This window comes from Scyliorhinus torazame, chromosome 18 (assembly GCF_047496885.1).
Source record: "Scyliorhinus torazame isolate Kashiwa2021f chromosome 18, sScyTor2.1, whole genome shotgun sequence".
In the NCBI taxonomy this organism is placed as follows: domain Eukaryota; kingdom Metazoa; phylum Chordata; class Chondrichthyes; order Carcharhiniformes; family Scyliorhinidae; genus Scyliorhinus; species Scyliorhinus torazame.
The window spans coordinates 95,722,213-95,735,422 of record NC_092724.1 but is presented as its reverse complement, the minus strand read 5'-3'; the positions used below and the strand labels follow the sequence as shown (position 1 = coordinate 95,735,422).

Here is a 13,210-nt window from a genome sequence, read left to right as displayed (position 1 = left end):
GAAAAATTATGACTTTCTCAAGATAGATTTATATTACAAAATGCCTAATGTGCATATGTTTACTGGTTTGAAACAAAAACTGGCATTGAAGCTTCATTCTGAGGTAACTCTCCCATGAGAATAGCCATCCTTGTTTGCTTGGCGGTTACTCGCCAGCAATTGATATAATTCTTACATCAGCCACAGTGAAATGATGACCAGAATATTTGCAGGTAGTTATAGTGTTCATGGAAGAATCAGAAAAGCCTTAACAGTGCAGAAGAAGGCCATTTGGCCTATCAACCCTCCAAAAGAGCACTCTATCGAGGCTCACTATCCTGCCCTATCCCTGTAACCCACCTAACCTGATATCTTTAGATTGGGAGGAAACCGGAGCCCCCAGAGGAAACACGGGGAAAATGTGCACGGACAGTGACCCAGAGCCGGGATCGAACCTGGTCCCTCGGCGCCGTGAGGCAGCAGTGCTAACCACTGCGCCACCGTGCTGCCCTCAAAATACCTTTTGAGCATATTACCGTGACACACAGCTTTCCTTGAATCTGGTGTTATCAAATAATACATCTCACTCAATTTCTATTTGATAAGGCCCATTAAATCTTGCTTTTAGTGGTTCACCTACCATTAGTAATAATACTAATACTTTCTCCCAAATAGCAAAACTACAAAGTTTTGATTTCCTATCTCTCTTTTTTCATCACATATTGTGACAACTTAAAATGTTTTCCAGCCAACTCACCAGCCCTAGTTAATACTCCCTAAATTTTTTTAAAAGATATTTATTAAGAATTTTTCAACAAAATTTTCAACCATACAAACCGCCCCCTCCCCCCCGTTACAAAAAGAAAGAAAGCTCGCATAGCAAGACATGAACGTGACAAGTCAATAAGATACTTTCCAGATCGTTCATGTGTTTCCTTGCTCAAATGCCCCCCAGAAAAAAAAACCGTCCCCGACCCCCCCCCTCCCCCAAACGAACGATTTCACCCCCCCACCCCGGGTTGCTGTTGCTGCTGTCCGACCTTCATCTAACGCTCCGCGCGATAGTCCAGGAACAGTTGCGACCGCCTATAGAACCCGTGCGCAGACCCTCTCAAGGCAAACTTTATCCGCTCCAATTTGATAAACCCTGCCATATGATTTATGATCCAGGCTTCCACGCTGGGGGGTTTCGCCTCTTTTCACATTAACAAGATCCTTCGCCGTGCTACTAGGGACGCAAAGGCCAGAATACCGGCCTCTTTCGCCTCCTGCGCTCCCGGCTCGTCCACTACTCCAAATAGTGCTAGCCCCCAGCTTGGCTTGACCCGGACTTTCACCACCTTAGATACTGTTCCCGCAACTCCCCTCCGGAACCCCTCCAGTGCCGGGCATGACCAAAACATATGGACATGGTTCGCCGGGCTTCCAGAGCACCTCCCACATCTGTCCTCCACCCCAAAGAAGCTACTCAGCCTCGCCCCCGTCATATGCGCTCTATGAACCACCTTAAATTGTATCAGGCTAAGCCTGGCACATGAGGAAGAGGAATTAACCCTACTTGGGGCATCAGCCCATAGCCCCTCCTCAATCTCCTCCCCCAGCTCCTCTTCCCATTTACCCTTCAGCTCCTCTACCAAAGCCTCCCCCTCTTCTTTCATCTCCTGGTATATCGCAGACACCTTGCCCTCTCCGACCCATACGCCCGAAATCACCCTGTCTTGAATCCCCTGTGCCGGGAGCAGCGGGAATTCCCTCACCTGCCGCCTCACAAACGCCCTCACTTGCATGTATCTGAAGGCATTTCCCGGGGGTAGTCCAAATTTCTCCTCCAGCGCCCCTAAGCTCGCAAACGTCCCATCGATGAACAGGTCCCCCATTCTTCTAATCCCTGCCCGATGCCAGCTCTGAAACCCCCCATCCATCCTTCCTGGGACAAACCGATGGTGATCTCTGATCGGGGACCACACCGAGGCTCCCATCGCACCCCTGTGCCGTCTCCACTGCCCCCAGATCTTTAACGTTGTCGCCACCACCGGACTCGTGGTGTACCTTGTCGGCGAGAGCGTCAGCGGTGCCGTCAACAGCGCCCCCAGGCTCGTTCCTTTGCAGGACGCCATCTCCAACCTCTTCCACGCCGCCCCCTCTCCCTCCACCTCCATCACCCACTTACGGATCATCGCCACGTTGGCTGCCCAGTAGTAGCCACCCAAGTTCGGCAACGCCAAACCTCCTCTATCTCTGCTACTCTCCAGGACCCCCTCCTTACCCTCGGGGTCTTACTCGCCCACACAAATCCCATAATGCTCCTGCTTACCCTCTTAAAGAAGGCCTTGGTAATCACAATTGGGAGGCATTGAAAAACAAAAAACAACCTCAGGAGGACCACCATTTTAATCGACTGTAACCCTGCCCGCCAGCGAGAGTGGCAACATGTCCCACCTTTTAAAATCCTCCTCCATCTGTTCCACCAGCCGCGTCAAATTAAGTTTGTGCAGTGCCCCCCAGCTCCTAGCTACCTGAATCCCCAAGTATCGAAAGCTCCTTTCCACCCTCCTCAACGGCAGGTCATCTATCCCTCTTCCCTGATCTCCCGGATGCACCACAAAGAGCTCGCTCTTTCCCACATTGAGCTTATAGCCCGAAAAGTCTCCAAACTCCCTTAGGATCTGCATGACCTCAACCATCCCCTCCACTGGATCCGCCACATACAGCAACAGGTCATCTGCGTACAGTGACACTCGATGTTCCTCTCCCCCTCGAACCACCCCCTTCCATTTCCCCGACTCCCTTAACGCCATGGCCAAAGGTTCAATTGCTAATGCAAACAGCAGAGGGGACAGGGGGCACCCCTGCCTCGTCCCTCGATACAGCCGGAAATACTCCGACCTCCGCCGGTTCGTGACCACACTCGCCACCGGGGCTCTATACAGGAGCTTAACCCAACTAAAAAAAACCTCCCCCGAACCCAACACTTCCCAGAGATACTCCCACTCTACTCGGTCAAAGGCCTTCTCCGCGTCCATGGCTGCCACTATTTCCGCCTCTCCCTCCACCGATGGCATCATTATCACATTTAAGAGCCTTCGCACATTAGTATTTAGCTGCCTGCCCTTTACGAATCCCGTCTGGTCCTCATGAATCACCCCTGGGACACAATCCTCAATCCTTGTAGCCAACATTTTTGCCAGCAACTTGGCATCGACATTGAGGAGCGAGATCGGTCTATACGACCCACATTGCAGTGGGTCCTTATCCCGCTTCAATATCAAAGAGATCGTCGCCTCCGACATTGTCGGGGGCAGGGTCCCCCCCTCCCTTGCTTCATTGAAGGTCCTTACCAGCAACGGGGCTAACAGGTCTACATACTTCCTATAAAACTCCACCGGGAACCCATCTGGCCCCGGGGCCTTCCCTGCCTGCATGCTCCCCCGTCCTTTAACCAGCTCCTCCACCCCAATTGGCGCCCCCAAACCAGCCACCTCCTGCTCCTCCGCCCTCGGGAACCTCAGTTGGTCCAAGAATCGGCGCATCCCCTCTTTTCCAGCGTTTGATAAGGTTCCCCACGGTAGGCTATTGCAGAAAATACGGAGGCTGGGGATTGAGGGTGATTTAGAGATGTGGATCAGAAATTGGCTAGCTGAAAGAAGACAGAGGGTGGTGGTTGATGGGAAATGTTCAGAATGGAGTTCAGTCACAAGTGGAGTACCACAAGGATCTGTTCTGGGGCCGTTGCTGTTTGTCATTTTTATCAATGACCTAGAGGAAGGCGCAGAAGGGTGGGTGAGTAAATTTGCAGACGATACTCAAGTCGGTGGTGTTGTCGATAGTGTGGAAGGATGTAGCAGGTTACAGAGGGATATAGATAAGCTGCAGAGCTGGGCTGAGAGGTGGCAAATGGAGTTTAATGTAGAGAAGTGTGAGGTGATTCACTTTGGAAGGAATAACAGGAATGCGGAATATTTGGCTAATGGTAAAGTTCTTGAAAGTGTGGATGAGCAGAGGGATCTAGGTGTCCATGTACATAGATCCCTGAAAGTTGCCACCCAGGTTGATAGGGTTGTGAAGAAGGCCTATGGAGTGTTGGCCTTTATTGGTAGAGGGATTGAGTTCCGGAGTCAGGAGGTCATGTTGCAGCTGTACAGAACTCTGGTATGGCCGCATTTGGAGTATTGCGTACAGTTCTGGTCACCGCATTATAGGAAGGACGTGGAGGCTTTGGAGCGGGTGCAGAGGAGATTTACCAGGATATTGCCTGGTATGGAGGGAAAATCTTATGAGGAAAGGCTGATGGACTTGAGGTTGTTTTCGTTGGAGAGAAGAAGGTTAAGAGGAGACTTAATAGAGGCATACAAAATGATCAGGGGATTGGATAGGGTGGACAGTGAGAGCCTTCTCCCGCGGATGGAAATGGCTGGCACGAGGGGACATAGCTTTAAACTGAGGGGTAATAGATATAGGACAGAGGTCAGAGGTAGGTTCTTTACGCAAAGAGTAGTGAGGCCGTGGAATGCCCTACCTGCTACAGTAGTGAACTCGCCAACATTGAGGGCATTTAAAAGTTTATTGGATAAGCATATGGATGATAATGGCATAGTGTAGGTTAGATGGCTTTTGTTTCGGTGCAACATCGTGGGCCGAAGGGCCTGTACTGCGCTGTATTGTTCTATGTTCTATGTTCCCCCTGGGGGCTGGGACCTATACAGCTCCTCGTAAAAGGCCTTGAATGCCTCATTCACTTTCCCCGCACTCCGCACCGTAGTTCACCTGCCATCCTTGACTCCACCTATTTCCCTTGCTGCCATCCTCTTACGGAGCTGATGTGCCAGCATCCGACTCGCCTTCTCCCCGTATTCATAAATCGCCCCCTGTGCCTTCCTCCACTGTGCCTCTGCCTTCCCTGTGGTCAACAGGTCGAACTCTGTCTGGAGACTTCGTCTCTCCCTGAGTAGTCCCTCATCAGGGGCCTCTGCATATCTCCTGTCCACCCTTAAAATCTCCCCCACTAACCTCGCCCTTCCCCTGCCCTCACTCTTCACCCTATGAGCCTGATGGAGATTAACTCTCCCCTGACCACCGCCTTCAGCGCCTCCCATACTACTCCCACCTGCACCTCCCCGTTGTCGTTGGCCTCCAGATACCTTTCGATGCACCCCCGCACCCTCCCACACACTTCCTCGTCTGCCAGCAGTCCCACATCCAACCGCCACAACGGGCGTTGGTCCCTCTCCTCCCCCAGCTCTAGCTCCACCCAATGCGGGCATGGTCTGAAATGGGTATGGCCGAATACTCCGTTCCCTCCACTTTCGGGATCAATGCCCTGCCCAGAACAAAAAAATCTATCCTTATGTACGTGGGAGAAAAAGGAAAATTCTCTGGCCAAAGGCCTGGCAAATCTCCGCGGATCTACTCCCCCCCGCCCCCCCCCCAAAAATCTGGTCCATAAACCCCCTAAGCACCTTGGCCGCAGCCGGCCTCTTCCCCGTCCTAGATCTGGAACGATCTAATGCTGGGTCCAGCACCGTGTTAAAATCCCCACCCATTATCAAGCTCCCTACCTCCAAGTCTGAAATACGCCCCAACATCCGTTTCATGAATCCAGCATCGTCCCAGTTCGGGGCATATACATTCACCAGTACCACCTCCGTCCCCTGCAACCTACCGCTCACCATCACGTATCGGCCTCCATTGTCCGCTACTATGTTCTTGGCCTGAAACGACACCCGCTTCCCCACCAATATTGCCACCCCTCTATTCTTCGCATCCAGCCCTGAATGGAACACCAGTCCTACCCATCCCTTCCTTAACCTGACCTGATGTGTCTCCTGAAGCATGACTACGTCTGCCTCCAGTCCCTTTAGGTGCGCGAACACTCGGGCCCTCTTAACCGGCCCATTTAGGCCTCTCACATTCCACGTGATCAACCGGATTGGGGGGCTTACCCCCCCCCCCCCCTTTGCCGACTAGCCATCTCCTATCTTAGGCCAGTCCAGTGCTCGCGCCTCCCGCACCCTCCAGTCCCCCAGGCGGGGAACCCCCGTCCCGACCACCTCTTCCATTTTCAGTTCCCCCTCGGACAGTGCATATACATATACAGTGCAACCCTTATATAGAACATAGAACAATACAGCTCAGTACAGGCCCTTCGGCCCACGATGTTGCACCGAAACAAAAGCCATCTAACCTACACTATGCCATTATCATCCATATGTTTATCCAATAAACTTTTAAATGCCCTCAATGTTGGCGAGTTCACTACTGTAGCAGGTAGGGCATTCCACGGCCTCACTACTCTTTGCGTAAAGAACCTACCTCTGACCTCTGTCCTATATCTATTACCCCTCAGTTTAAAGTTATGTCCCCTCGTGCCAGCCATATCCATCCGCGGGAGAAGGCTCTCACTGTCCACCCTATCCAACCCCCTGATCATTTTGTATGCCTCTATTAAGTCTCCTCTTAACCTTCTTCTCTCCAACGAAAACAACCTCATGTCCATCAGCCTTTCCTCATAAGATTTTCCCTCCATACCAGGCAACATCCTGGTAAATCTGCTCTGCACCCGCTCCAAAGCCTCCACGTCCTTCCTATAATGCGGTGACCAGAACTGTACGCAATACTCCAAATGCGGCCGTACCAGAGTTCTGTACAGCTGCAACATGACCTCCCGACTCCGGAACTCAATCCCTCTACCAATAAAGGCCAACACTCCATAGGCCTTCTTCACAACCCTATCAACATGGGTGGCAACTTTCAGGGATCTATGTACATGGACACCTAGATCCCTCTGCTCATCCACACTTTCAAGAACTTTACCATTAGCCAAATATTCCGCATTATGTCCTTCCGCATTAGGACCTTATGTCCTTCCCCCCTGCCCCCCCTTCAAATTACTTCCGTGAGTCAGCTGACTTCTGCTGACCCCGGCTTGCACCGCCTTCCCGTTGATCTCCCCGTGTGGGAGTCTCTCCTCCTCCTTGCCTTCCTCCATCCCCCCCCCCCCCCCCCCCCGCCCCCGCCCTTTTAGCATGGGAAAAAGCCCGCGCTTTCCTGAGCCAGCCCCGCCCCCTATGGCGCAGCTCCTGTTGCGGCCATTATCATTATCCCAGTTCCCTCATTCCCGAGTCTCGCTTCCCTCCAGCACCGACGCCCACATTCCCCATCATCTCGTCTACAGAAAAGAAAAAAGAAAAGGGGAATTTTAACCAGAACTCTACCCACATCCCCATCCATCATCCCACCCATGAAGTAATCTTTACCCATATTTACAACCCCGTATACAACCAACGTCTCCCCCCACAACCACATCCCCTCAGTTCGAGTCCAATTTTTCCGTCTGAATAAAGGTCCAAGCCTCTTCTGGCGTTTCAAAATAATGGTGTCGGCCCTGATAAGTAACCCACAGTCGCGCAGGCTGCAGCATGCCGAACCTGACTCTTTTTTTGTGCAGCACAGCCTTGGCCCGGTTGAAGCCAGCTCTCCTCCTTGTCACCTCCGCGCTCCAATCCTGGTAAACTCGGATCACCGCATTCTCCCATCTACTGCTCCGCACCTTCTTGGCCCATCTCAGAACACTTTCTTTGTCTGCGAAGCGATGGAACCTTGCCACTATCGCCCTTGGCGGCTCATCAGCCTTGGGTCTCCTCGCCAGGACCCGGTGAGCCCCTTCCAGCTCCAGGGGGCTCGGAGAGGCCTCCGCACCCATCAACGAATGGAGCATCGTACTCACATACGCCCCAGCATCAGCTCCCTCCACTCCTTCGGGGAGACCCAGAATCCGGAGATTCTACCTCCTCGACCTGTTCTCCAGGGGGCCCGTTGGGGCCTCAGCTCCCATTAGCGTGTGGAGCATCATGCTCACATAAGCCCCAACATCAGCTCCTTCGGGGAGACCTAGAATCTGTAGGTTTTTCCTCCTCGAGCTGTTCTCCAGGGCTTCCAGCCTTTCTATGCACCTCTTGTGTAGTGCCTCGTGTGCCTCCGTTTTTACCACCAGGCCCTGTATCTCATCTTCATTCTCGGCTGCCTTTGCCTTCACTCCACGGAGCTCCATCGCCTGGACCTTTTGTGTTTCCTTCAGTCCCTCGATTGCCAGTAGCATCGGCGCCAGCACCTCTTTCTTAAGCTCCTCCACACATCGTCGGAGAAACTCCTGCTGGTCCGGGCCCCATACCATCTGGGCTCCATCCGCCGCCATCTTGCTTCTCCCTTCTCTTCTCTGCCGCTGCTCCAAAGGATCCTTCGCAATCTAGCCACTACCGCCGCTCCTTTCCATACACACCCGGGGGGACTCCTTCCTTCGTCACCCCACACTGGGTTAGGTCGGAAATTTTTTTTCCATTGGGGCTCCCGATAAGAGCCCAAAAGTCCGTTAGAACGGGAGCTGCCGAAACGTGCGGCTTAGCAGTGCATCACCGCAACCGGAAGTCAGTTGATCATCATCATTATCCGGTGTGTAATCAGAAAAGGGCGATAGCACCCTATTATGAATATTCAAGTTTTTTGTCCTCATGAACTCTTTGGATATAAGCCACTTAGCCTCATAGATCGCTTCTGAAATTTAACTAAATGTTTTCATTTATTTGCACACACCGTTAGTTATTGGCACCAACAGACTGATGTTTATTTGTAGGATTTATCTACCAAAGTGTGCATCACTTCTTTCCAAATCTCCAGGCCAACTGAACCAAACAAATTAAAGCAACAAAATTGAATAAGAGTTGCCTGGACATTTTGGGGACCATATTGCTTTGGCTTGTATATGCTTTGTGAAGTTGATATTAGAAGGGCTGGAAATATTTTCAACTAACAAACTATGGCTATAATGGCATAAACGAGCAGTGTTTTTCTATTTATGCAGCTATTGACATCATTAAAGGTGCTGCTGATCTGTTGCAAAAAAAAACGGCAACAATGCTTTTTTCCCCCCTTCAAATGCAAATTAATACAGATTTTAATGCAACAAAAGCAAAGCATTGCTGACAAAATGATGTGTCGGCAGCTTTCTGAACACATGCTGTCGAGTCGAGCATTACATCTCCAAGGTATTACATCTACAAGGTCCATGTGATTATATTTAGAGTTGTGATAAACTGAATGAACTTGGCTTTTGTTGAAAAGCCTGTCTGTAGCAAGGCAACACAACAATCCACATAGAAACTACATTGTGCAAGTGCAATTAAAGAAAAAAACTAAGTGCTAATTTTTTTTTAATGTGGCATTAGCACTAAAGTCATCATTCATTTGAAGGAACTTGTCATGGATCCCATTGGAAACGTTATCATGGAGAATGGGTGAGTTCAGTTCTCCATGAGATGTAGTTTGCTGGAACCCATGGAACTAATGATGAGGTGTAGCTGCAGATGTGGAACTCTGTCTTTGTTTTGAAAAAGCAATGCTGAGTTTAGTTCCAATAAAGTTCAGCCATTTGGCTTAGATTCTGTAACCACATTTCCCTGGTGATCTTTCAGCACAGTAACCTCCATGGAAATGATTTCCTCTCGTCTTTATGTGCTGTGACATAAACAAATGTGGGAAGATTCCACCAGTGAAATCATAAATGAAACACATTTGTTTACCCCCACAGATCTTTTTATTTTCTGGTGTTTTGTAAAACATGCTAACACTTTCCTTTTAAATAACATTTTACAAAATTCAATTTCAAGGAAAATCATCTATTACAGCTATTTTTCAAGTGCTTGTTTTGTTCCTAAGTGAAGCTATACTACATCAGTGTTTAATTTAACTAAAAATATGCCTTTTCACATTGGGGCATAAGTGAGGTCAGATTGAAATCAATCCTATTAAACAGGCATGCATTTTACACTAAATGCTCTGTTTTAGGAAATCCTTGGCACCCTTTGTTTTTACAGCTGGCATGATGATTTGTCCTGTGGCATGTAGGTATTTAGAAAAAAAGGTTGCCTTTCATTCATTGAATTTACTTGTCTTTGCTCTGCAGTTTGTTAATTACTGTGGTAAAACCTTAAAGCAGTCAACTCTTCTTGAAGATTAAACAAGTGAGTCCATCCTGTTTGACCTACACATGGGACCTGTTACCAGTAAACACTAGGGACATGAGAGGGAAATTAACAAAAGTCCTGTGGATGTGGGAAATGGGTAGAAGCACAGATGTTTCTTAAAACTGGTTGTATTTACCATGTTTCCATTGGGTGTGGAACATATTGGTGTGTGTGTATAGGTGATTTTACATTGACCTTATACTGTTAGCATCAGTACACACTGATTTTGTCAATAGTAACATATAAATAAGGAAACGTCTGCAACTTGAAAGGCACTATTAATCCTAATTTTCAAGAGTATTGTGCATGAATAACGGAAACAAAATGTAAGTGCCCCTTTCCCTTCAACAGGAATATTCAAAATGCTGGTAAACACTGAAAAGACGCATGGACATTTCTGGTCTCCTTTAGACATGACAGCAAAGTAAGAGTGCAATATCACTTGCCTCATTCTCTCGCTACGACCTGAAAACTGAAATTCCTTGCCCCATAAGTCTTGCCTTCCTCTATAGCCTACAGATTTGCCAAACTTGAGCTTTGCCGTGCCTTTTCTACTTCTGTCAATCTTGGATGTCACCTAGACTGGGAAATTAAAGCCAAAGTTGATGTGGGGATTTATAATACTCTAAGCAAAAGAATGGATGTGGAGACCATTGGTGTAAGCCTGGCATTTGAAAAGTTGAGTGGCTTGGTTGAAGAAGCCTTGAATACTCATTTCTTTCACTTCTACAGATAAGACACGCATTCCACTTGCACAAGTCAGGAGAATCTGCATGAACTCTCTGATTTTGGGGCTTCTTGATGTGGATTGCTGCCACCTGGTGGGAAAGGCAGTTGTTGTTTTGATATTTTCATTGCACTTTTCTGCTTGTGGTTTTGAAATTGGGGTTTCTGATTTTTGTTTTGTTTTAAAAGCTATTGAAGCGATGAAGAATGCACACCGTCTGGAACTTGGCCGTGAACTGGAAAGGATACGAAAATCACAAAGCAGCAACGTAAATGCAGATCTTGATGAAATATGCAAACAGCACGAGTAAGTACAAGATAAATGGGCTTGACTGGGTCAGCCCTAGCTCAGATCTTTGGCTGAGCCATTTCCCTCTTGGTTAACCCTACATGTTAATTTTCCTTCCAAAAGTGCAGTATTGCAGTAAACTTCTGTGATTAATGCATTAATATTCTCCTTTGTAATGGACATTAATTGCAGCTGTTATAGCAAGAAATAATACCGTATTTTAAAAGTAATATAAAAAGTAATATTTTTTAAAAATCTCAAATACTTCTAAAATTCCACCAGCATTCCTATGTCCTGCTCCAGCATTGTGAAGCGTAAGGCGATGCCCAAAGTGTATAAAGGCTGATGTTGATACAAGCATCAGTCGTACAGCACGAGACTGGAAAGATTTTCCTTTCACCCAGTCTCCTACAAGTGCAAACGTTGCAGTTTTCAAGGTTTTTGATACAGTTGCATTGGTGTATTGCAGATTGCAATGCACTTGTATCCGTGTACTATTTAAAAAAAAATATTTTTATTCAAAGAACACGTAAATAAACATCTAATAGCTATGTCACGTATTCCCCCAATATACAAGCCCCCCATTAAACGATAATAAACACAGTAGTAAACACAAAGTACCGCCCCCCGGGTTGCTGCTGCTGACCACCTCCTAACCCTCCGCTAGAAAGTCTAGGAACGGTTGCCATCGCCTGAAGAACCCTTGCACAGATCTTCTTAAGGCATATTTTACCCCTTCCAATTTAATGAACTCTGCCATGTTGCTGATCCAGGCTTCCATCCTTCCACTGTAGCAGAATCCTCCACCGGGCTACCAGGGACGCAAAGGCCAGAGTACCGGCCTCTTTCGCCTCCTGCATTCCTGGCTCGTCCAATACTCCAAATAGTGCGAGCCCCCAACTCGGCTTAACCCGGGCGTTTACCATCTTAGACACCGTCCTCGCAATGCCCCTCCAGAACCCATCCAGCGCTGGGCACGCCCAGAACATGGGGGCATGATTTGCTGGGCTCTCCAAATACCTCACACACCTGTCCTCCACTCCAAAAAAACAACTCAGCCTTGCCCCCGTCATGTGCGCCCTGTGCAGAACCTTAAATTGTATCAGGCTAAGCCTGCGCATGAGGAGGAAGAATTTACCCTACCCAGGGCGTCCGCCCACGTACCCTCGTCTATCTCCTCCCACAGCTCCTCCTCCCATTTACCTTTCAGCTCCTCCACCGAGGCCTCCTCCTCCTCCTGCATCTCCTGGTAGATCGCCGAGACCTTGCCTTCTCCAACCCACACCCCCGAGAGCACCCTATCCTGGATCCTACGTGCTGTCAGCAGCGGAAATTCCCTCACCTGCCGTCTTACAAATGCCCTTACCTGCATGTACCTGAAGGCATTTCCAGGGGAGAGCCCAAATTTTTCCTCCAACGGCCCAAGGCTTGCCAACGTCCCATCTATAAACAGGTCCCCCATCCTTCTAATACCTGACCTGTGCCAGCTCAGGAACCCCCCATCCATTCTCCCCGGGACAAACCAATGGCTCGCTCGGATCGGGGACCACACCGAAGCCTCTGCCTCCCCCCTGTGGCGTCTCCACTGCCCCCAAATTTTGAGGGTCGCCGCCACCACTGGACTCGTGGTGTACCTTGTCGACGGAAGCGGCAGCGATGCCGTCACCAGCGCTCTCAGGCTCGTGCCCACACAGGACGCCATCTCCAGCGTCTTCCACGCCGCCCCCTTCCCCTCCATTACGTATCATCGCCACATTGGCAGCCCAGTAGTACCCACACAGATTAGGCAACACCAGCCCTCCTCTGTCCCTGCTCCGTTCCAGAAACACCCTTCTCACCCTCGTGGTCTTTTGCGTCCATACAAACCCTATGATGCTCCTGCTGACCCGCTTAAAAAAGGCCTTGGGGATCAGGATGGGGAGGCACTGGAATAGGGGCTGGTTTAGCACACTGGGCTAAATCGCTGGCTTTTAAAGCAGACCCAGGCAGGCCAGCAGCACGGTTCAATTCCCGTACCAGCCTCCCCGAATAGGCGCCGGAATGTGGCGACTAGGGGCTTTTCATAGTAACTTCTTTTGAAGCCTACTTGTGACAATAAGCGATTTTCATTTCTCATTTCATGTAAAAAGGAACCTCGGAGCACCGTCATCTTCACCGACTATACCCTACCCGCCAGGGAGAGTGGCAGCATATCCCAGCT

At 49.4% G+C, this 13,210-nt stretch overlaps 1 protein-coding gene across 2 annotated transcripts in view; it reads left to right on the top strand.

Moving 5' to 3' along the window:
* The window catches only part of LOC140395378 (uncharacterized), a 663,783-nt gene that overhangs the window by 611,413 nt on the left and 39,160 nt on the right, over positions 1-13,210 (top strand). For both annotated transcript variants that reach the window (XM_072483065.1, XM_072483066.1), the window contains exon 18: positions 10,911-11,028. In XM_072483065.1, coding sequence (XP_072339166.1) covers positions 10,911-11,028 — 118 coding nt within the window. The remainder of the gene's footprint in view (positions 1-10,910; positions 11,029-13,210) is intronic.